The 15,000-nt window shown below is 43.8% G+C and overlaps 4 protein-coding genes across 5 annotated transcripts in view; 1 reads left to right on the top strand and 3 right to left on the bottom strand.

Moving 5' to 3' along the window:
* Nucleotides 1–3,785, bottom strand: part of LOC134195032 (interferon-induced very large GTPase 1-like) — a 4,049-nt gene extending 264 nt beyond the window's left edge. The window contains exon 1 of the mRNA XM_062664031.1: nt 1–3,785. This exon is cut by the window's left edge and continues 264 nt beyond it. Within this exon, the coding sequence (XP_062520015.1) occupies nt 41–3,763 (3,723 nt within the window). The 5' untranslated portion in view covers nt 3,764–3,785 and the 3' untranslated portion in view covers nt 1–40.
* An 88-nt stretch (nt 3,786–3,873) lies between these two features.
* Nucleotides 3,874–7,174, bottom strand: LOC134194655 (uncharacterized). The gene is made up of 5 exons (XM_062663597.1): nt 7,154–7,174; nt 5,598–7,083; nt 5,265–5,390; nt 3,939–5,184; nt 3,874–3,892 (listed from the first exon to the last, which is right to left on the bottom strand). Exons 2-5 carry the CDS (start codon nt 7,069–7,071, stop codon nt 3,874–3,876), a joined length of 2,865 nt encoding a protein of 954 aa, XP_062519581.1. The 5' UTR covers nt 7,072–7,083; nt 7,154–7,174.
* A 647-nt stretch (nt 7,175–7,821) lies between these two features.
* LOC134194742 (protein HEXIM1-like) lies at nt 7,822–9,052 on the bottom strand. The gene is made up of 2 exons (XM_062663694.1): nt 8,244–9,052; nt 7,822–8,080 (listed from the first exon to the last, which is right to left on the bottom strand). The coding sequence occupies exon 1, from the start codon at nt 9,007–9,009 to the stop codon at nt 8,248–8,250; it is 762 nt and encodes a 253-aa protein (XP_062519678.1). The 5' UTR covers nt 9,010–9,052; the 3' UTR covers nt 7,822–8,080; nt 8,244–8,247.
* A 444-nt stretch (nt 9,053–9,496) lies between these two features.
* LOC134194961 (INO80 complex subunit D-like) overlaps nt 9,497–15,000 on the top strand; it is a 6,964-nt gene continuing 1,460 nt past the window's right edge. The window contains exons 1-5 of one of the 2 annotated variants that reach the window (XM_062663949.1): nt 9,497–9,790; nt 11,133–11,427; nt 12,502–13,338; nt 13,727–13,839; nt 14,964–15,000. The exon at nt 14,964–15,000 is cut by the window's right edge and continues 1,460 nt beyond it. In XM_062663949.1, the coding sequence (XP_062519933.1) occupies nt 9,634–9,790; nt 11,133–11,427; nt 12,502–13,338; nt 13,727–13,839; nt 14,964–15,000 (1,439 nt within the window). In that variant the 5' untranslated portion in view covers nt 9,497–9,633. The remainder of the gene's footprint in view (nt 9,791–11,132; nt 11,428–12,501; nt 13,339–13,726; nt 13,840–14,963) is intronic. The other variant, XM_062663950.1, reaches the window with a different exon arrangement.

Consider the following 15,000-nt stretch of genomic DNA (forward strand, 5'->3'; position numbering starts at 1 on the left):
AATCATGTGAATGTCCTATATGTTTCTAATACTTTGCCACCTAAATGTCTCGGTACTTTTCCAGTCTTGCTGTTGCCTTATCACAGTCATCTTCTTCTAACGGTTTCTTGCTTTGGTGAATCAACCATTCGTCTGGAGTTTTGTCCACCAAATTCCAATATTTCAAAAGAGGTTTTCTACAAGTAACCCAAGCTCCAATCTGTTTTACTGATAGAGGTGGCAATGTTGGGTCAGGAACAATTGACTTCTTCCATGGTCGACAATCCTCGTAATGATCAAGAAACGCTGCAAGGTTTGGCAAAAAGGGATCGTCGCCTCTACCCCACATTTTGTTTGCAGCGTCTGTGCTAAGACACCTGTCGAACACTGGGTGATCCAAATCGCGTACCCGCGTTCCATGAAAAGCGGGGAAAATATGATGAGTACATTTATGATCTTTGTGCTCGTACACGAGTGAACATTTTGAACCACAAAGTGGACACTTGGCTTGACATCCTTTTATTTCTTTCCAAACTTCTTCCCGCTCGTCGATCATGCTAGATTGCAAGGTTTCTTGCAAATAATTAGATTGTATTTTGGTTAGCAGCTCACCCATACGACCCTCAAACCGTTTACAAAAAATTTCAACTTTTGTAATAGGAAAGTCAGTCATTTGTGGAAATCTTTCCAATGCAGCCAGTAGCAAGTTTCGAAAACTAGCACTCTCAGATGAGTCGTCAGCACACTTTGCCAGATAAGCCTTAAAGTCATGAATATGACAAGAAGGTTGAGGCACTTCCCACCAACGTTTTGCGACGTCCATTATCACGCGGTACATTTGTGTAACACTGTTTTCAAGTGTGCCCATTCTGTTGGCTATTGTTTTCTGTTTACAGCTTTCAAACGTTTCCATGAATAGTTTTTTCAGATATGCGTTTACATCGATGCAATACTCCAAAACCTCTTCATAGTTCTCTAGAATAAAAGAGCTATGATACGCACGTTCTGCTGCCTCCATGGGATCCTTCATTTCTTGCTGAACTTGGTCACGTACATATGACGCGAATTCTTGCACTTTGCTGTCTACCCAGACGTTGAGTTGTTCGCTGTACACGTCAGCAAACGTTGTTGCGCGTTCTAAATCGCTAGCTTCCTTACTGACGATAGTAAGAAACCATTGTCGTTTCCTTATCCTCTTCTTTTCGAGCTTCCTTTTCTCTTCAGACATTCGTTTCTCCTCAGCAGAGCAGACTGCCCTACACGCTACTTGTTGCAAGTAAACTATAAGATCGTTAGTAAATGGAGCTCGTTGCAGTTTCAGTCTCTCGCTACATCTAAACGACCTCAAAAAAGGTTGCATCTCCGTAACAAAATCGCTAGCCAGAAAGACGATATTTGTAACAATATCTGAGTCGCATTGTCCATTTTCAGCTGATTCGATCTTTCTTTCAACCCTATTTTGCAGATGCTTCACTTCTTCTTTCATCTGAGACACCACGGTAGTCGTGATGTCTTCTCGACTAATAGAATGATTATGCGATTTTGGAGGAACTTCGACCGATTTGTTTCTTAATCGGTGCCATAGTTTCTGAGCTGGTATTATGAGATACTTACCAAGCATGCTGTCACGGGGACTGTCGCCGATTTCTGTTGTGTATACTTTCTCTGCAGCTGTATCAACCACACCAGACGTTATTTCGAGATATTTATCAAACCACTCGTCGTCGCTACTGTCGCTAAAGTGTGTTGATTTCAACGATTCAACAGAACAGGAACTCGTAGCCACGACCGTCAGTATTTCATTATCATGGCGATGTCTAGTCAAAACGCTTCTGAAAGTTGTTGCAATTTCTTGTTCGATGTCCCCCTTCTGCTTTCTAATTTCTTCAAGATGCTTTGTGTAGTTCGCCTTATATTGGATCCACGATTCATCAAAAAACTTTTTTGCATCGGACGCAGACAAACTAGATTGATATTCAGTACGCTTCAACTTTTCTTCAAGATGTTCATAAAATCGTTGGTCAAACGCCACTGTGTGCAACCTGTCGTTAGCCAACTGTAGCTGTTTCAGCCACGAGTATTTGTGAAATTTATATACAGATGAAATTGGAGTTGTTAACTTGCAACGAAATTTTTCCTTTAAGTCTTCATTGTATTTCTTGGCTTGAGTGCAGTTTTCAAAGTCGTGTTTTAACTCATTTTCCATTAATTCTTTCAAACTACCTAGCTCAAAAAGACATTGTGAGTCACACATTTCAACTGCTTTTCCGTCCCTGGCCGTGTGCAATCGTTCTGTGTAATTCTCAAGAACAGCTCTCCCCTGCTTATGGAACTTGATTTCAGCTTGTTTGACAAGAGATGTCACCATTTCATTTATCTCTTTGTGAAGACGCAATTCATTAAGAGTTTTGTAATGTAACAATGTGTAACCGTACTTAGTAAGTGTATCCCACACTATACAAGCGTGTCTATACCAATCTATTAGAGGGTCACTGCTGTCAAGCGGCTGTGTTGTTGAACGATCGCCAAGCGTGGACGGCAGTATCTTCTTGCGCATTGCAAACGCCTCTTGGGAAAAGACGACAGAGGGTTCCACAGGCCGTCCTTCCCGTTTTCCTTCAGAAAATGCACTCGGAAGAAGAAATATAGCGTCTTGTCTCAAAGACACGAGATCATCAAGGCTTTTCTGTGCATTTCCCATCGCTTCTCTAAGCATCTCCCTCATCTTTGTTAGCGATTCGCTTTGTGCTTTAGTGGTACGATCTATTTGGTCTCGCAAAACGAACATCATTTCTGTTCGGATATCGGTCACGTTCAGGTAATCCATTGCGTGCAAACAAACTTCTAATAGTTCTTTAATATGAGAAGAAATTTCTCCCTTATGATTCACCATAACGGCATGTGAACAAGCCATAGCCATCACCGTAATTTGACCGTCAAACACGTGACCACCTCCTTCCAAAGACAAAAGCCCTTCCGAATCAAGAACTAAAAGATATCTTCCGTCCGATATGCGTACGAATGAAGCATACAAACCTTTCGTGCATCTTCCCGCCCTTGTAGCAAACCCACAACCAAACAAGTAATTGAGCAATGTAGATTTGGCAGAACTCTGCGCGCCTATAACTGATACGACAACCAAATTGTTTCTGTTCTTCAACTCGACTCCTAGTTGTCTCATTATATCTCGTATAAACTTGCTTGCAGTCATCTGTAATTGATTTCCTCGAAGTAATTGCATAGGATAACCTTCCAATACACATTGCGTGTAAACTTGCTTAATTACCCGGGGGTCTAGATGGAGTTTCTTCAAATGATCATTCACTATCTTATCATCTTCTAGCAAAGCACAAAGTTCCATCAATTCGTTCCAGAAGGAGTCTATCGATATATCAAACTGATCAATGCAAAACGAAACTTCCTTTAGCTTGCGTTTGATATCATCTTTTTTGTGTTGAGTTCCTTCTTTACTGTTCTGTTGACCTGTGGATCTGATTGATTCCAATGGTTCCATTTGCTGACTAAGCTCTCGTCTCTCCTTAAAGAGAGGATCGATATATCGGCCTTTCCACACCTCCAAGTAATGTTGAAATTCTGCCAAATGATGGCGATTTTTGAATGACACAAGACCAATGAATAGTCTGACCGGATGAGATATCTCAATCGTTTGCCGGCGAGTCTCCAACTCTCTCATCTCTTGTTCTAGTTTTGCTAATTCTACGTGAATATCACCTGTAACTTCGCTTTCCTGAAGTTCTTTCTCCTGGTGACGATTTTTAGCCATAGAGGCGTAAATTGCTGTTAGAGGAAAAAGAAGATTAGCAAGGTCGGTTTTCTTCGGATTACTTGCTTCAAGAGCCTCAAACACTTTTCTTCCCAAAGCCGAATATCCGTCTAATTGCCTACCAGACTCCTTCTTGTAAGCCTGACCTTGTCCAGTACAACAAGACACAAAACACCTTTGAATAACTTCGGAGCAAGGTAATCGTTGTTTGAGTTTGTCAAATATCGGTGCCATCTCATCTTTAATACGTATAACAGTCATCTGTCGCTGCCCCTGAGTGCGACATTTGGCAAGATCTTCGACGAACACAACTTGTGCTATTCTATTAGGAAAAATCTCTCCTAACGATTGATTAATTGATGACGATTGTGGAATGGTATGGGACATTTCTGCACTACTGGGAACATCACGAACAAAAATGGCAATTTCTGCGTTGCTGCAGTGAAGATTACAACTATCTAGTAAAAACGATCGCAAACTGTCACCAAGAGAACCTCCAGGACCAAAGTCATTAGCAGTCACGTGAACAAGTACTAGAGCTGCAACCGAGCAAAGAGTTGACAAAGCATGACAAAAACTTTTTTCATACGTAAACCCGTGGACATCGGCAAAGTTGAGACCGTAACGAACGTTAGATTTGACCTCAAGTAAAAGATCAATAGAAGGGGAATGACATAAACCGCCATCACCTTCGTCAGAGCACACATCAAACGAATCAAAACCTAACGACGTAGTCTCTAGTTGTCCTACCAACTTTCCCGTCAATGTTGATTTTCCTTTCCGTACAGCGTTTGCTGTACCACATGATACGACGAGTGGATGACTTGGGACTGCGAGAACATCTTCAAGAGATTGAAAGTTTGTGACTGTTCGAGTATCGTCTACAGAAAGTTGAAGAACGTAAGCGAACGGAACAGCGCAATACAGACTCGAATAGAGAGACACGAGGCGACTGTGAACTGCATCAGGCATTACCTCTAACAAAGCAATAAAAATATCTTTGAGCGTTATCTCCAAGAGCAAACGAGGAAGCGCAGCAGTTTCGTCCGCCCTTGTTTGCCTTGCCAGGACGGAAACAAACACATCTACAACTGATTGAAAGTTTTCTCTTCGCTTTAACAAATCCACTAAATAGGACTTGAGATGGACAGCAAACCCCTTACCGCCACATTTACGATAGATATCTACTACCTTTTCTGAAGAGAGCTTTTCCAGCTCAACTGTGAAAAGACTGTCATCGTTTGTAGAATTAGGACGACTATCTCCGATCATCATTTCGTAGAATTGCTGCTTCATTCTCAATTGTCGCTCACTGTCAGATTCAAGACGTCTTCCTAAATGCGTAACATTTTCTACTGCATTACTGAAGTGAGACTGCCGACTACAATCTGAAGGTATCGGCTCATTAGAAGACGATGCTTCTGAACATACATATATACAATACATGAGATTAAATAATGCCATATAGTGTGTACACAAACAGGAAAGTCTCATCACTTACCGTCTCTAGTGTTTGCCGTTGAAATTGCAGCAGATTTATCCGAAATATAACTTGCTGCTGTCTGAGATCCCAAGTCGCTACCAATGCCAATCGTCTCAATACTATCATTCGTATGATGATTTTGATCTAGGAAACAAAATTAACGAATCTATAATACATGACAAACTGCTGTAGCCTGCACTATCGGTGCATGCATGTATGTACAAAACGGCAAGTGTGTGTGTGTGTGTGTGTGTGTGTGTGTGTGTGTGTGTGTGTGTGTGTGTGTGTGTGTGTGTGTGTGTGTGTGTGTGTGTGTGTATACAAATACATATATTGTGTACGAACACTCACCGGCTTCTAGCAATGTCTTCAGTAAGTTTGGCTGCTTGTCCGAAAGAATCTTCTCAAATTCTGCCAACTGTGAGCCTTGGTCATCCTCAGACAACTTCTCCAATACATGGAAAAATCTGTCAGCAACAACATGGGAAGGCTTTCCCATCTGCTTGAGCTTTGTCAGACCCTGATACTGTTGACGTGTGATGACACCCTTCTCAACACATGCATCAACAGCACTCGTGTCTAATGTTTGCACAACGGCCTCTCGTTTTCGTTTCAGCTGTTGCCAGGTTAAACGTGGAGATGAGCCGCAAATAGTCGGGGTCACTTTGCCAATAGACTCTCTAAATGCCACCACAATGCTGGGGTCGCTTTCGGCCTTCTCGAGGACGACATCGTAAAGAGCTTCTGTTGCTATTTCGGGATCATCTAGTTCTTGTAAGATGCTAATAACATCTGCTACATCTTCCTCACTAACAACTCGATCAGATATCAAAACGTTGATCGCAGACTGGAGACAGTTTTGTAGTTGGTGCAAAATCGTAGCTTTCTCTGATGAAAACCTTGATAGAACAGATGAGACGTGCGTAACAGACTCAGAAGATTCCTGTCTAGAAACTTTCTGTCTGTCACCTATGAACAAGTCAATAGGTGGAAGAGCACCAATTATAAATTCAGCTGACTCTAGGTTTGAAAATAATTTTCTTAGCAAGGCACCCAGCATTGTGTATTTTGGACTACCCAAAGCACAAAGAAATTGAAAGTAAATCTCAAAGCTAAAACGGAAAACAATAACTGAAGATCCAGGCATAACGCTTAGGAGCTCAATCTGTTCCCGATTTACTTTCTTACGACCACCATCCTCAAGAAATGCGACAACACACTCAATCATTCTATCTCGATAGCTCTGAACTAGGTCTGGTTGAACGCTGTGAAGAATCAACGTAGCAAGTTTTGAGCTAGTGTCGCTGTAGCATTGAGAAGACTCATTCTGGTAGATAAATTCCACCTCGCCTTCTTCCACGCCAAAAAATGTACGACACATAGCACGCAATGTATCCTCGCGGTCCTTGAGGATGTCTTCGTCCTCCTGTCTAAAACAGAATGTCGACTTCACCACCTTTGAAGCGTCTCTGAATCGTTTGGCATTATTTGAAAGACTCCGCTTTCTTTTCACGGATCCGTGGCTGCTTGCTGCCTGCTCAACTGACCGTTTACCTTGAATTAGTTCAGCAGCATGTTCTTGTCCAACTTTTCGCAAAATGCTACAAAATCTGGTCAACGCGTCGGGTCCTTTCCGCGGTAAGAAATCTTCTAGTAACGCTCTTGAACGTGATTCCTCAGTCTGATATGACTTCGTTAGTGTAGCGCATTCCTCTCGACTAAGTAAGCCGTCTGCTCGCAAGTGATCCAAAAAACACGATGGCTGCAATATTTTGACTAGCTCAACAAGATGAGGAACAACATACTTTTCCCAATCATCCGACATCTTCTACGAGCACTGCATAGCAACAACATCACGTTAAACGTCAATACTCGCTTCGTTAGCACGTCATCTACAGTCTACTCACCTCCACTTCTACTCATTTACTAACCTCTGACCTCTCACGTGCAGGATCCTATACCCGTATAATTTAGCGTGCGCTAAGCAAGCTACGGTTGAGTCTAACATACCTTTTTTGTACTTAACGTGAAAGCATAGTAATCGGTCTGTGTGTTTGTAGCCTTAAATCCTAAGTTTGCTATCATAAGAAAGTATTCACCTGAATTACTCACTTGAATGCGTGTGCACCTAAAATTTATAGTTTTATCTATAATATCTAAACATGTTATAGACTTTCTTCTTTCTAGCCCTAATTCCCTTCCTTCCCATTCGCCCCTTTGGAACTCATGATCCTAAACACCCTACTAATCCTACACTAATACTACGGATTTTGAGGTGGTCCAGAGTTCCAGTGATCTGTTCACTGCCAAAACTACCACTACAGTCAAACACTACAACATCTCCTTGAGAGTCCACTGTTATACAATTGAACTTGTGGGAAAACAGGCAATGCTGCATATACCCAACATCTGTTAGCATCCTGAAACAAGGTATAAGGACATCAAATTACGACGTGGTGTGTTACTATGTAAACAAAACCTGCAGCAGACTGATCTTCACGAGTGTCTAATAGTTCCATCAGGTTACACACGCAACAAACAAACAATACACACGCAGACAGCATATCACACACGATAGATTCCTTTATTTGTCTATTCATAGATCACATAACACAATTCATAAAATACATTTCACATACATAGCCTATGGTCACACGGCTGTAGCATTGATCCACACAGCACCGCTGATTGCACATAATCAACTCTCAAGTCTCGCTTGGCACGGGTGGACTCAAACACAGCGAAGACATTCATTCACCTTGGCCGATCAGAGAGAGCTCGACATGCTCCAACAACTCCCATCTCATTAGAGACAGAGACATCAACCACCACCTCTGTCAAGAAGCCAACAACCGATAGAATAAGGCTACTATGGATTCGTATCTATAATCTATGCATTCCAAAAGAAAACCTAAACTATCATCTAACTACTTCAATAGCAACCCTAAAAACCCTTAACGCGCGCTAGCAAACTAAATTATATCATGAAGTGGCTACCTTCTCAGCTTGGGAATTCGTTTTTCATTGTCATCTGTGCCGTCTTCTTCAGCTCCCTATTCTCTCTTCTCAATCTCTCGACTTCTATCACCAACGGCTCTTGCATGAACGTCTCATGTCCAACATCGCTACACGAGTAGGATCTAGTCAACACACCAGGTTTCTTCATCGCTTCGTTGGCCTCATTGGCCTCATTGAGCCTCCTTTCCAGCAGCAAACACTCACTGATGAGAGCCTCCCGAGACATCCCCTGCAGCTTTTCCGTGTGCGCCTGTTCATACATCTCATCAAACTCCCTCTCTCCCGCCTTTCTAAACTCCACCTCGTCGTCTGACGTCGACTCATACATGACGTCACAAATGACGTCATTATCATCGCTCTGCGAAAAGGACGAATCGAGAGAGACGACTCGTTCCGCTCTCATTCTCCCGCTGCTCAACGCGGCGGGCGTTCCGACTCTCCCGTGGTCTTCCATCAGGAACTCGTTCGTGTTGCACGGCGCCGTCGGTTTGCCCTGCCGCCACAGCTCGGCCTGTTTTCTTTCCGCTCTTTTTCTGTCTCTCTCCTCGAGCTCTGCTTTCTCTTCCCAGCTCATCTTGTCGTACGGTTTCCACTTGTGGCGTCGTCCGCGCTTGCGGCGATGCTTGCGTTTCTCGTTGTCTTTGTCCTTTCGCGGAGAGTTCGAGTTCGAGCCCGATTGTCGCGTCATGCCGTCCGCTGCCTGTTGGCGCACGTCGTCTACGGATAGGACGAGTTCCGACTGCATGTACGAGTCAGTGCATGAATGTCTGGCGTCTAATATGCGTCTGGGACGTCTGCCAAACGTTATGAATGAAAACGTAATTGATACGTGACGTCAGTAGTAGGCGGGAAGTAACAGACGTGCAACGAAATCGTTCAAAAACGAGTTTCCTGTTTACGTATAACTACAGAACCGTTTATATTTGGTTTCTCAATATGTATAAACGCGAGTTTACTTTGTTGAGTTAGTTTTCACGCCGTTCTATCACTACCGATTAGCCTCGAATTCTCTCAACTACCTAATGCGATTAATTACATTACCAGTTGTCCAATAGGTGCTTGAGGTGACGAAACACGCCCATGCTCTTAGCCAATCACATGACTCCACGGACGCATGATGACTATCGAACATGGCGGATAAATGCCTCCCGAGTCGTGTGACCGCCTCGGCGGTGTGGTGTTGTTGTGCGGCGACAACGAGACCGGGCACGCATTACAGACGGAGAGCGCGCTTCCCGACGGCCAACCGGAAGAGGCAAATTGCACGAAATCGCAACACATCAAGGCAAACAAACGTAGCAACCAAAAAACGCGGTGTCTTGTTTCCGCGAGTTCGCAGCGCGTACCGACCTCATATAAACCCACAGCTATGAAATCATTTACGTTCCCGTCGTTGAGCATGTGCCAAAATTGTCACGGGCGTAACATCCGCCCCGGGAGAAGAGCGCGACGTGAAAGACGAGAGACGGCCATGGCCGGCGGTCAGACGCAGAGCGACTTACTCGGACACGATTCGCTAATCGATGGTGAGTGGATTGAGTCCATGACGCAACTTGGTGACAGAAATGAGAATGAAAAGACGAGCTTGTTCGTCGCTAAACGCGTTCTCTTCGGTCTAGTCGTTGTTACTGTTGTCTTTGTTGTGCGTAAAGTTGGTTGATAGTGTGATGTGGGAAGGGGCCCCAATCGGATACGAAGTGTATCGCGCCCTAGTTTCGTCCGGCGAGGAGACGAGGTGAGAGAGCGAGAGGGTGGCTGGTCGATGGGATGATGACTGACGAGTAGACGTGGGTTTCTGCGTGAGGGAACGTTGTGAATGGAGGTGGATGGGAAAGATGGGATTGGGGATGGAGATGGGGGTTGGGAATAGGGATTAGGATGTGGGGTTGGTGTATGCATGTGTGTGCATACATGCATGTGTGTGTGTGTGTGTGTGTGTGTGTGTGTGTGTGTGTGTGTGTGTGTGTGTGTGTGTGTGTGTGTGTGTGTGTGGTGTGTGTGTGTGTGTGTGTGTGTGTGTGTGTGTGTGTGTGTGTGTGTGTGTCCCCGTTTGTCTGTCTGTGTCTGTCTGTCTGTTTGTCTGTCTGTCTGTCTGTTTGTGTGTCTGTCTGTCTGTTTGTCTGTCTGTCTGTCTGTCTGTCTGTGTCTCACTGTGCGTGTGTGTGTGTGTGTGTGTGTGTGTCTGTCTGTCTGTCTGTCTGTCTGTCTGTCTGTCTGTCTGTCTGTCTGTCTGTCCTATACATATATTTTCAACATTGAAATCTTCATTCAACACAACTAAGCAACTCTACGTCCCAATCGCACAAAATCTCTACCAAACTACAACTCTACAGAACCAAACTCTGTCTGTCTGTCTGTCTGTCTGTGTCTCACTGTGTGTGTGTGTGTGTGTGTGTGTGTGTGTGTGTGTGTGTGTGTCTGTCTGTCTGTCTGTCTGTCTGTCTGTCTGTCTGTCAGTCTGTCTGTGTGCCAACATGTTACCATTTTCTTTCTGCAGTTGAATGGCAGCATCACAGCTCCACTAAAAAGTCGTTACCCAACACCATCCCTGCCACCATTAATTAATATGATAAATGTATTACCAACATTGATATCTTTCATTATTCCTTCTTCTTTCTTTTCTAACTTTTTTTGCCACAAAACAACAAGTCAAGTACCTGAAATTGAAATATTTCTATAAATATTTTGTATATAAAACTTGCTCTCATGTCGCTCTGATCAACAAAGTCGACTCAATTACGAACAAGATCAGGCCTACCTAACGGATAATTTACATTTTTGCTAATCACATGCATCTCACTTGTTTACCTACCTACAACTTGTCTATTTCATTAATATCAACATTTTTTATCACAAAATGTATTTCAGATCCCCTCATGGTGGACGGTTTAATCGACCATGCCGACCATCCGGGTAACATCACATCAGACCACAGCACTAAAGGCATGTATGAAGGCAAGAACGTGCACTACTCAGCTGTCGATGGCAAGCCACTGTGTAGCTACTCGGGCAAGCTGTGCAAGCAGCGGAGACTCAATGGATATGCATTTTGCATTCGGCATGTGCTTGAGGATCCGGGCGCTCGGTTCAAGCAGTGCCAGTATGTGGCACGATATAATAATCAGCGATGCACGAATCCGATCCCCGACAATGAGGATCGAATGTATGTTGAGTGTTTGGTTTTTTGTTTTGTTGTGATGTGAGGCAGTCAATTGACTGACAATGGACAGACTGACAGATGGACAGATGGATGGACAGACACAGAAAGACAGACATATGAACAGATGGGCATACATATGTACACATATAGACAGACAGATAGACAGACAACAAATGGACATACATACATACACAAATTATGACATACAGACAGACAGATAGACATACAACAGATGGACATACATACATACATACAAATACCCATTATGACTCATAAACAAACAGAGAGACAGACAACAGATGGACATACACACATTATGACAGACAGACAGACAAATAGACAGTCAGCAGATGGACATACATTCATACACACATTATGACCCATAGACACACAGACAGACAGCAGGCGGACATACACACACACACACACACACACACACACACACACACACACACACACACACACACACACACACATGACATATAGACAGACAGGTAGACAGACAACAGATGGACATACATTCATACACACATGACATACAGACAGACAGATAGACAGACAACAGATGGACATACATACATACATACATACACCCATTATGACTCATAGACAGACAGAGAGACAGACAACAGATGGACATACACACATTATGACATACAGACAGACAGATAGACAGACAACAGATGGACATACATACATACACACATTATGACCCATAGACACACAGACAGACAACAGACGGACATACACACATACACACATTACGACAGACAGACAGATAGACAGACACCAGATGGACATACATACATACACACGTTATGACCCATAGACACACAGACAGACAACAGACGGGCATACACATACACGCATGACATATAGACAAACATGCAGACAGGTAACCGATGGACATACATACACACGTTATGATCCACAGGCAAACAGCAGACAGACAGACAACAGACAGACATACAGATGGACATATAGACAGACAGATAGACAGACAACATACATAGACACAGGCACCCCAACGGAATAGAGAAATTCCTGAATAAATGAATTCCAACGTTTCCTTTCTAGCTACTGCAACAGTCACATGCAGGTCTTAGGACTTGTTCCCAAGACAGTCCGCAAAAAGAAAGTCGCCACTATGGAGCCTCTCTCACCCATTCCCTCTACCACCATCCCATCACCTTCCTCTCTCCCACAAATGCCTCCACCATCCAAAGCAGCAAAGGCTCGTACGCCGCGAAAGACGACAAAGGGACAGACGAAAGTGGCTCAAGGTAAACGAGGACAAGGCGAAGGAAAACGGAAGACGACAAAACCGAGAACGAGATCTCCTCTTATTGCGAATCACGAGTTACCAGAAAGGCAACACGTTAAGTCTGTGAGAGATGAAGAGAGAGCAGCACATGCTAGAGCATCAGGGAAAGCATCAAGTCGAAGAGTCGGGGTCGTAAATGTCATGCAGCCGAATGTGATGAATGTGAGTGTTGCTTCGGCTCAGGTTGATATCAAAAACTTGAGCAAGCTAAAGCCAGTGCTTGACCTCTGGTCGACGCTTCGGCTTTTCAAATGGCAAGCAAAGCAACTCATAGAATCTGATGTCTATCCGTGTGATAGTGAGCATGTGGATTGTTTGGTTGCCATGGAGGTTGACTCGATTGGTGATATCAAACGGGATGATGACATCACCGCTTGTCAGCATTATGATAGTTTGGTGGCGCAGAGAAAGGCCGAGTGTGAGGACGGCATGAAGCATTTGGAGTTGACGCTGAGAGACGCGAGAGACGTCGACTCGAGGTTGTGTGTGATCGTGAGGAAGACGGTGAGAGCAGCGAGAGATGCGCCGATACCTGCCGTCGCTTCGTGTCTGCTGTCAAGTAACAGAGATCTGAGACGGTTGAAAACAAAGTGAGTGAAGAGACATGTGTGTGTGTTTGTTTGTCTGTGTGTCTGTCTGTCTGTTTGTGTGTCTGTCTGTCTGTCTGTTTGTCTGTCTGTTTGTTTGTCTGCCTGTCTGTTTGTTTGTCTGTCTGTCTGTCCATCTGTTTGTCTGTCTGTTTGTTTGTCTGTCTGTTTGTCTGCCTGTCCATCTGTCTGTCTGTCTATCTATCCATCTGTCTGTCTGTCTGTCTGTTTATCTGTCTATGTGTCTGTCTGTCTGTCTGTCCGTCTGTCTCAGTCTGTCTGTCTGTCCATCTGTCCGTCTGTTTGTCTGTCTGTCTGTCTGTTTGTTCATCTGTCTGTCTGTCTGTCTGGGTGTCTGTCGTTGTGCTAAGTTCAACTTCATTGGCAATAGTGACGTCTTGTGTAGACGAAGGATCTGCCGTAGTAAGTTATGCTGCACTGCCACTGTCGGTATGGCACAGTGTCGAAGGAAGGTGTTGCCATTCACGAGGCACTGCTTGCAACGTGAGCGCCATCGATGCATACAAACACGTGACGGACACTAGTAGACACACACATGGACAGACAGAGACAGACAAATGGACAGAGACATTGACAGACAAAAAAGGGGTAGACACACACAGGCAAAATGGACAGACACAGACAGACAAAATGGATAGACACAGATGGACATGGACAGACACATAGACAGACAAAAATGGATAGACACAGACAGATGTGGACAGACACATAGACAGACAAATGGACAGACACATAGACAGACAAATGGACAGACACATGCACAGCCAAAATGGATAGACACATAGACAGACTAATGGAGACAGACAGACAAATATGGATAGACATGGACAGACACATAGACAGAGAAAAATGGATAGACATGGACAGACACATAGACAGAGAAAAATGGATAGGCACATAGACAGATAAATGGACAGACGACACATAGACAGACACATAGACAGACACATAGACAGACAAATGGAGACACAGACAGACAGAAATGGATAGACATGGACAGACACATAGACAGACAAAAATGGATAGACACGGACAGACACATAGACAGAGAAATGGACAGACACATAGACAGACAAATGGAGACACAGACAGACAAAAATAGATAGACATGGATAGACACATAGATGGACAAAATGGATAGACATGGACAGACACATAGACAGACAAAAATGGATAGACACGGACAGACACATAGACAGAGAAATGGACAGACACATAGACAGACAAATGGAGACACAGACAGACAAAAATAGATAGACATGGATAGACACATAGATGGACAAAATGGATAGACATGGACAGACACATAGACAGACGAATGGGCAGACACATAGACAGACAAAAATGGATAGGCAGATAGACAGATAAATGGACATACACATAGACACACAATGGACAGACACATAGACAGACAAAAATGGATAGGCACATTGACAGATAAATGGACAGACACATAGACAGACAATGGACAGAGACACGTAGACAGACAAAATGGACAGACAGATAGACAGACAAAAGACAGACATAAAGGCAGACATATACGTACATACACAAACACGGACATCAAGGGACGAACACACGTACATCCAATTGTGTTCTTCCCGTAGACATCTGCAGAAACGAGGCTCAGTTTCTCTTCCGTTC

This window comes from Corticium candelabrum, chromosome 19 (genome assembly GCF_963422355.1).
Source record: "Corticium candelabrum chromosome 19, ooCorCand1.1, whole genome shotgun sequence".
In the NCBI taxonomy this organism is placed as follows: domain Eukaryota; kingdom Metazoa; phylum Porifera; class Homoscleromorpha; order Homosclerophorida; family Plakinidae; genus Corticium; species Corticium candelabrum.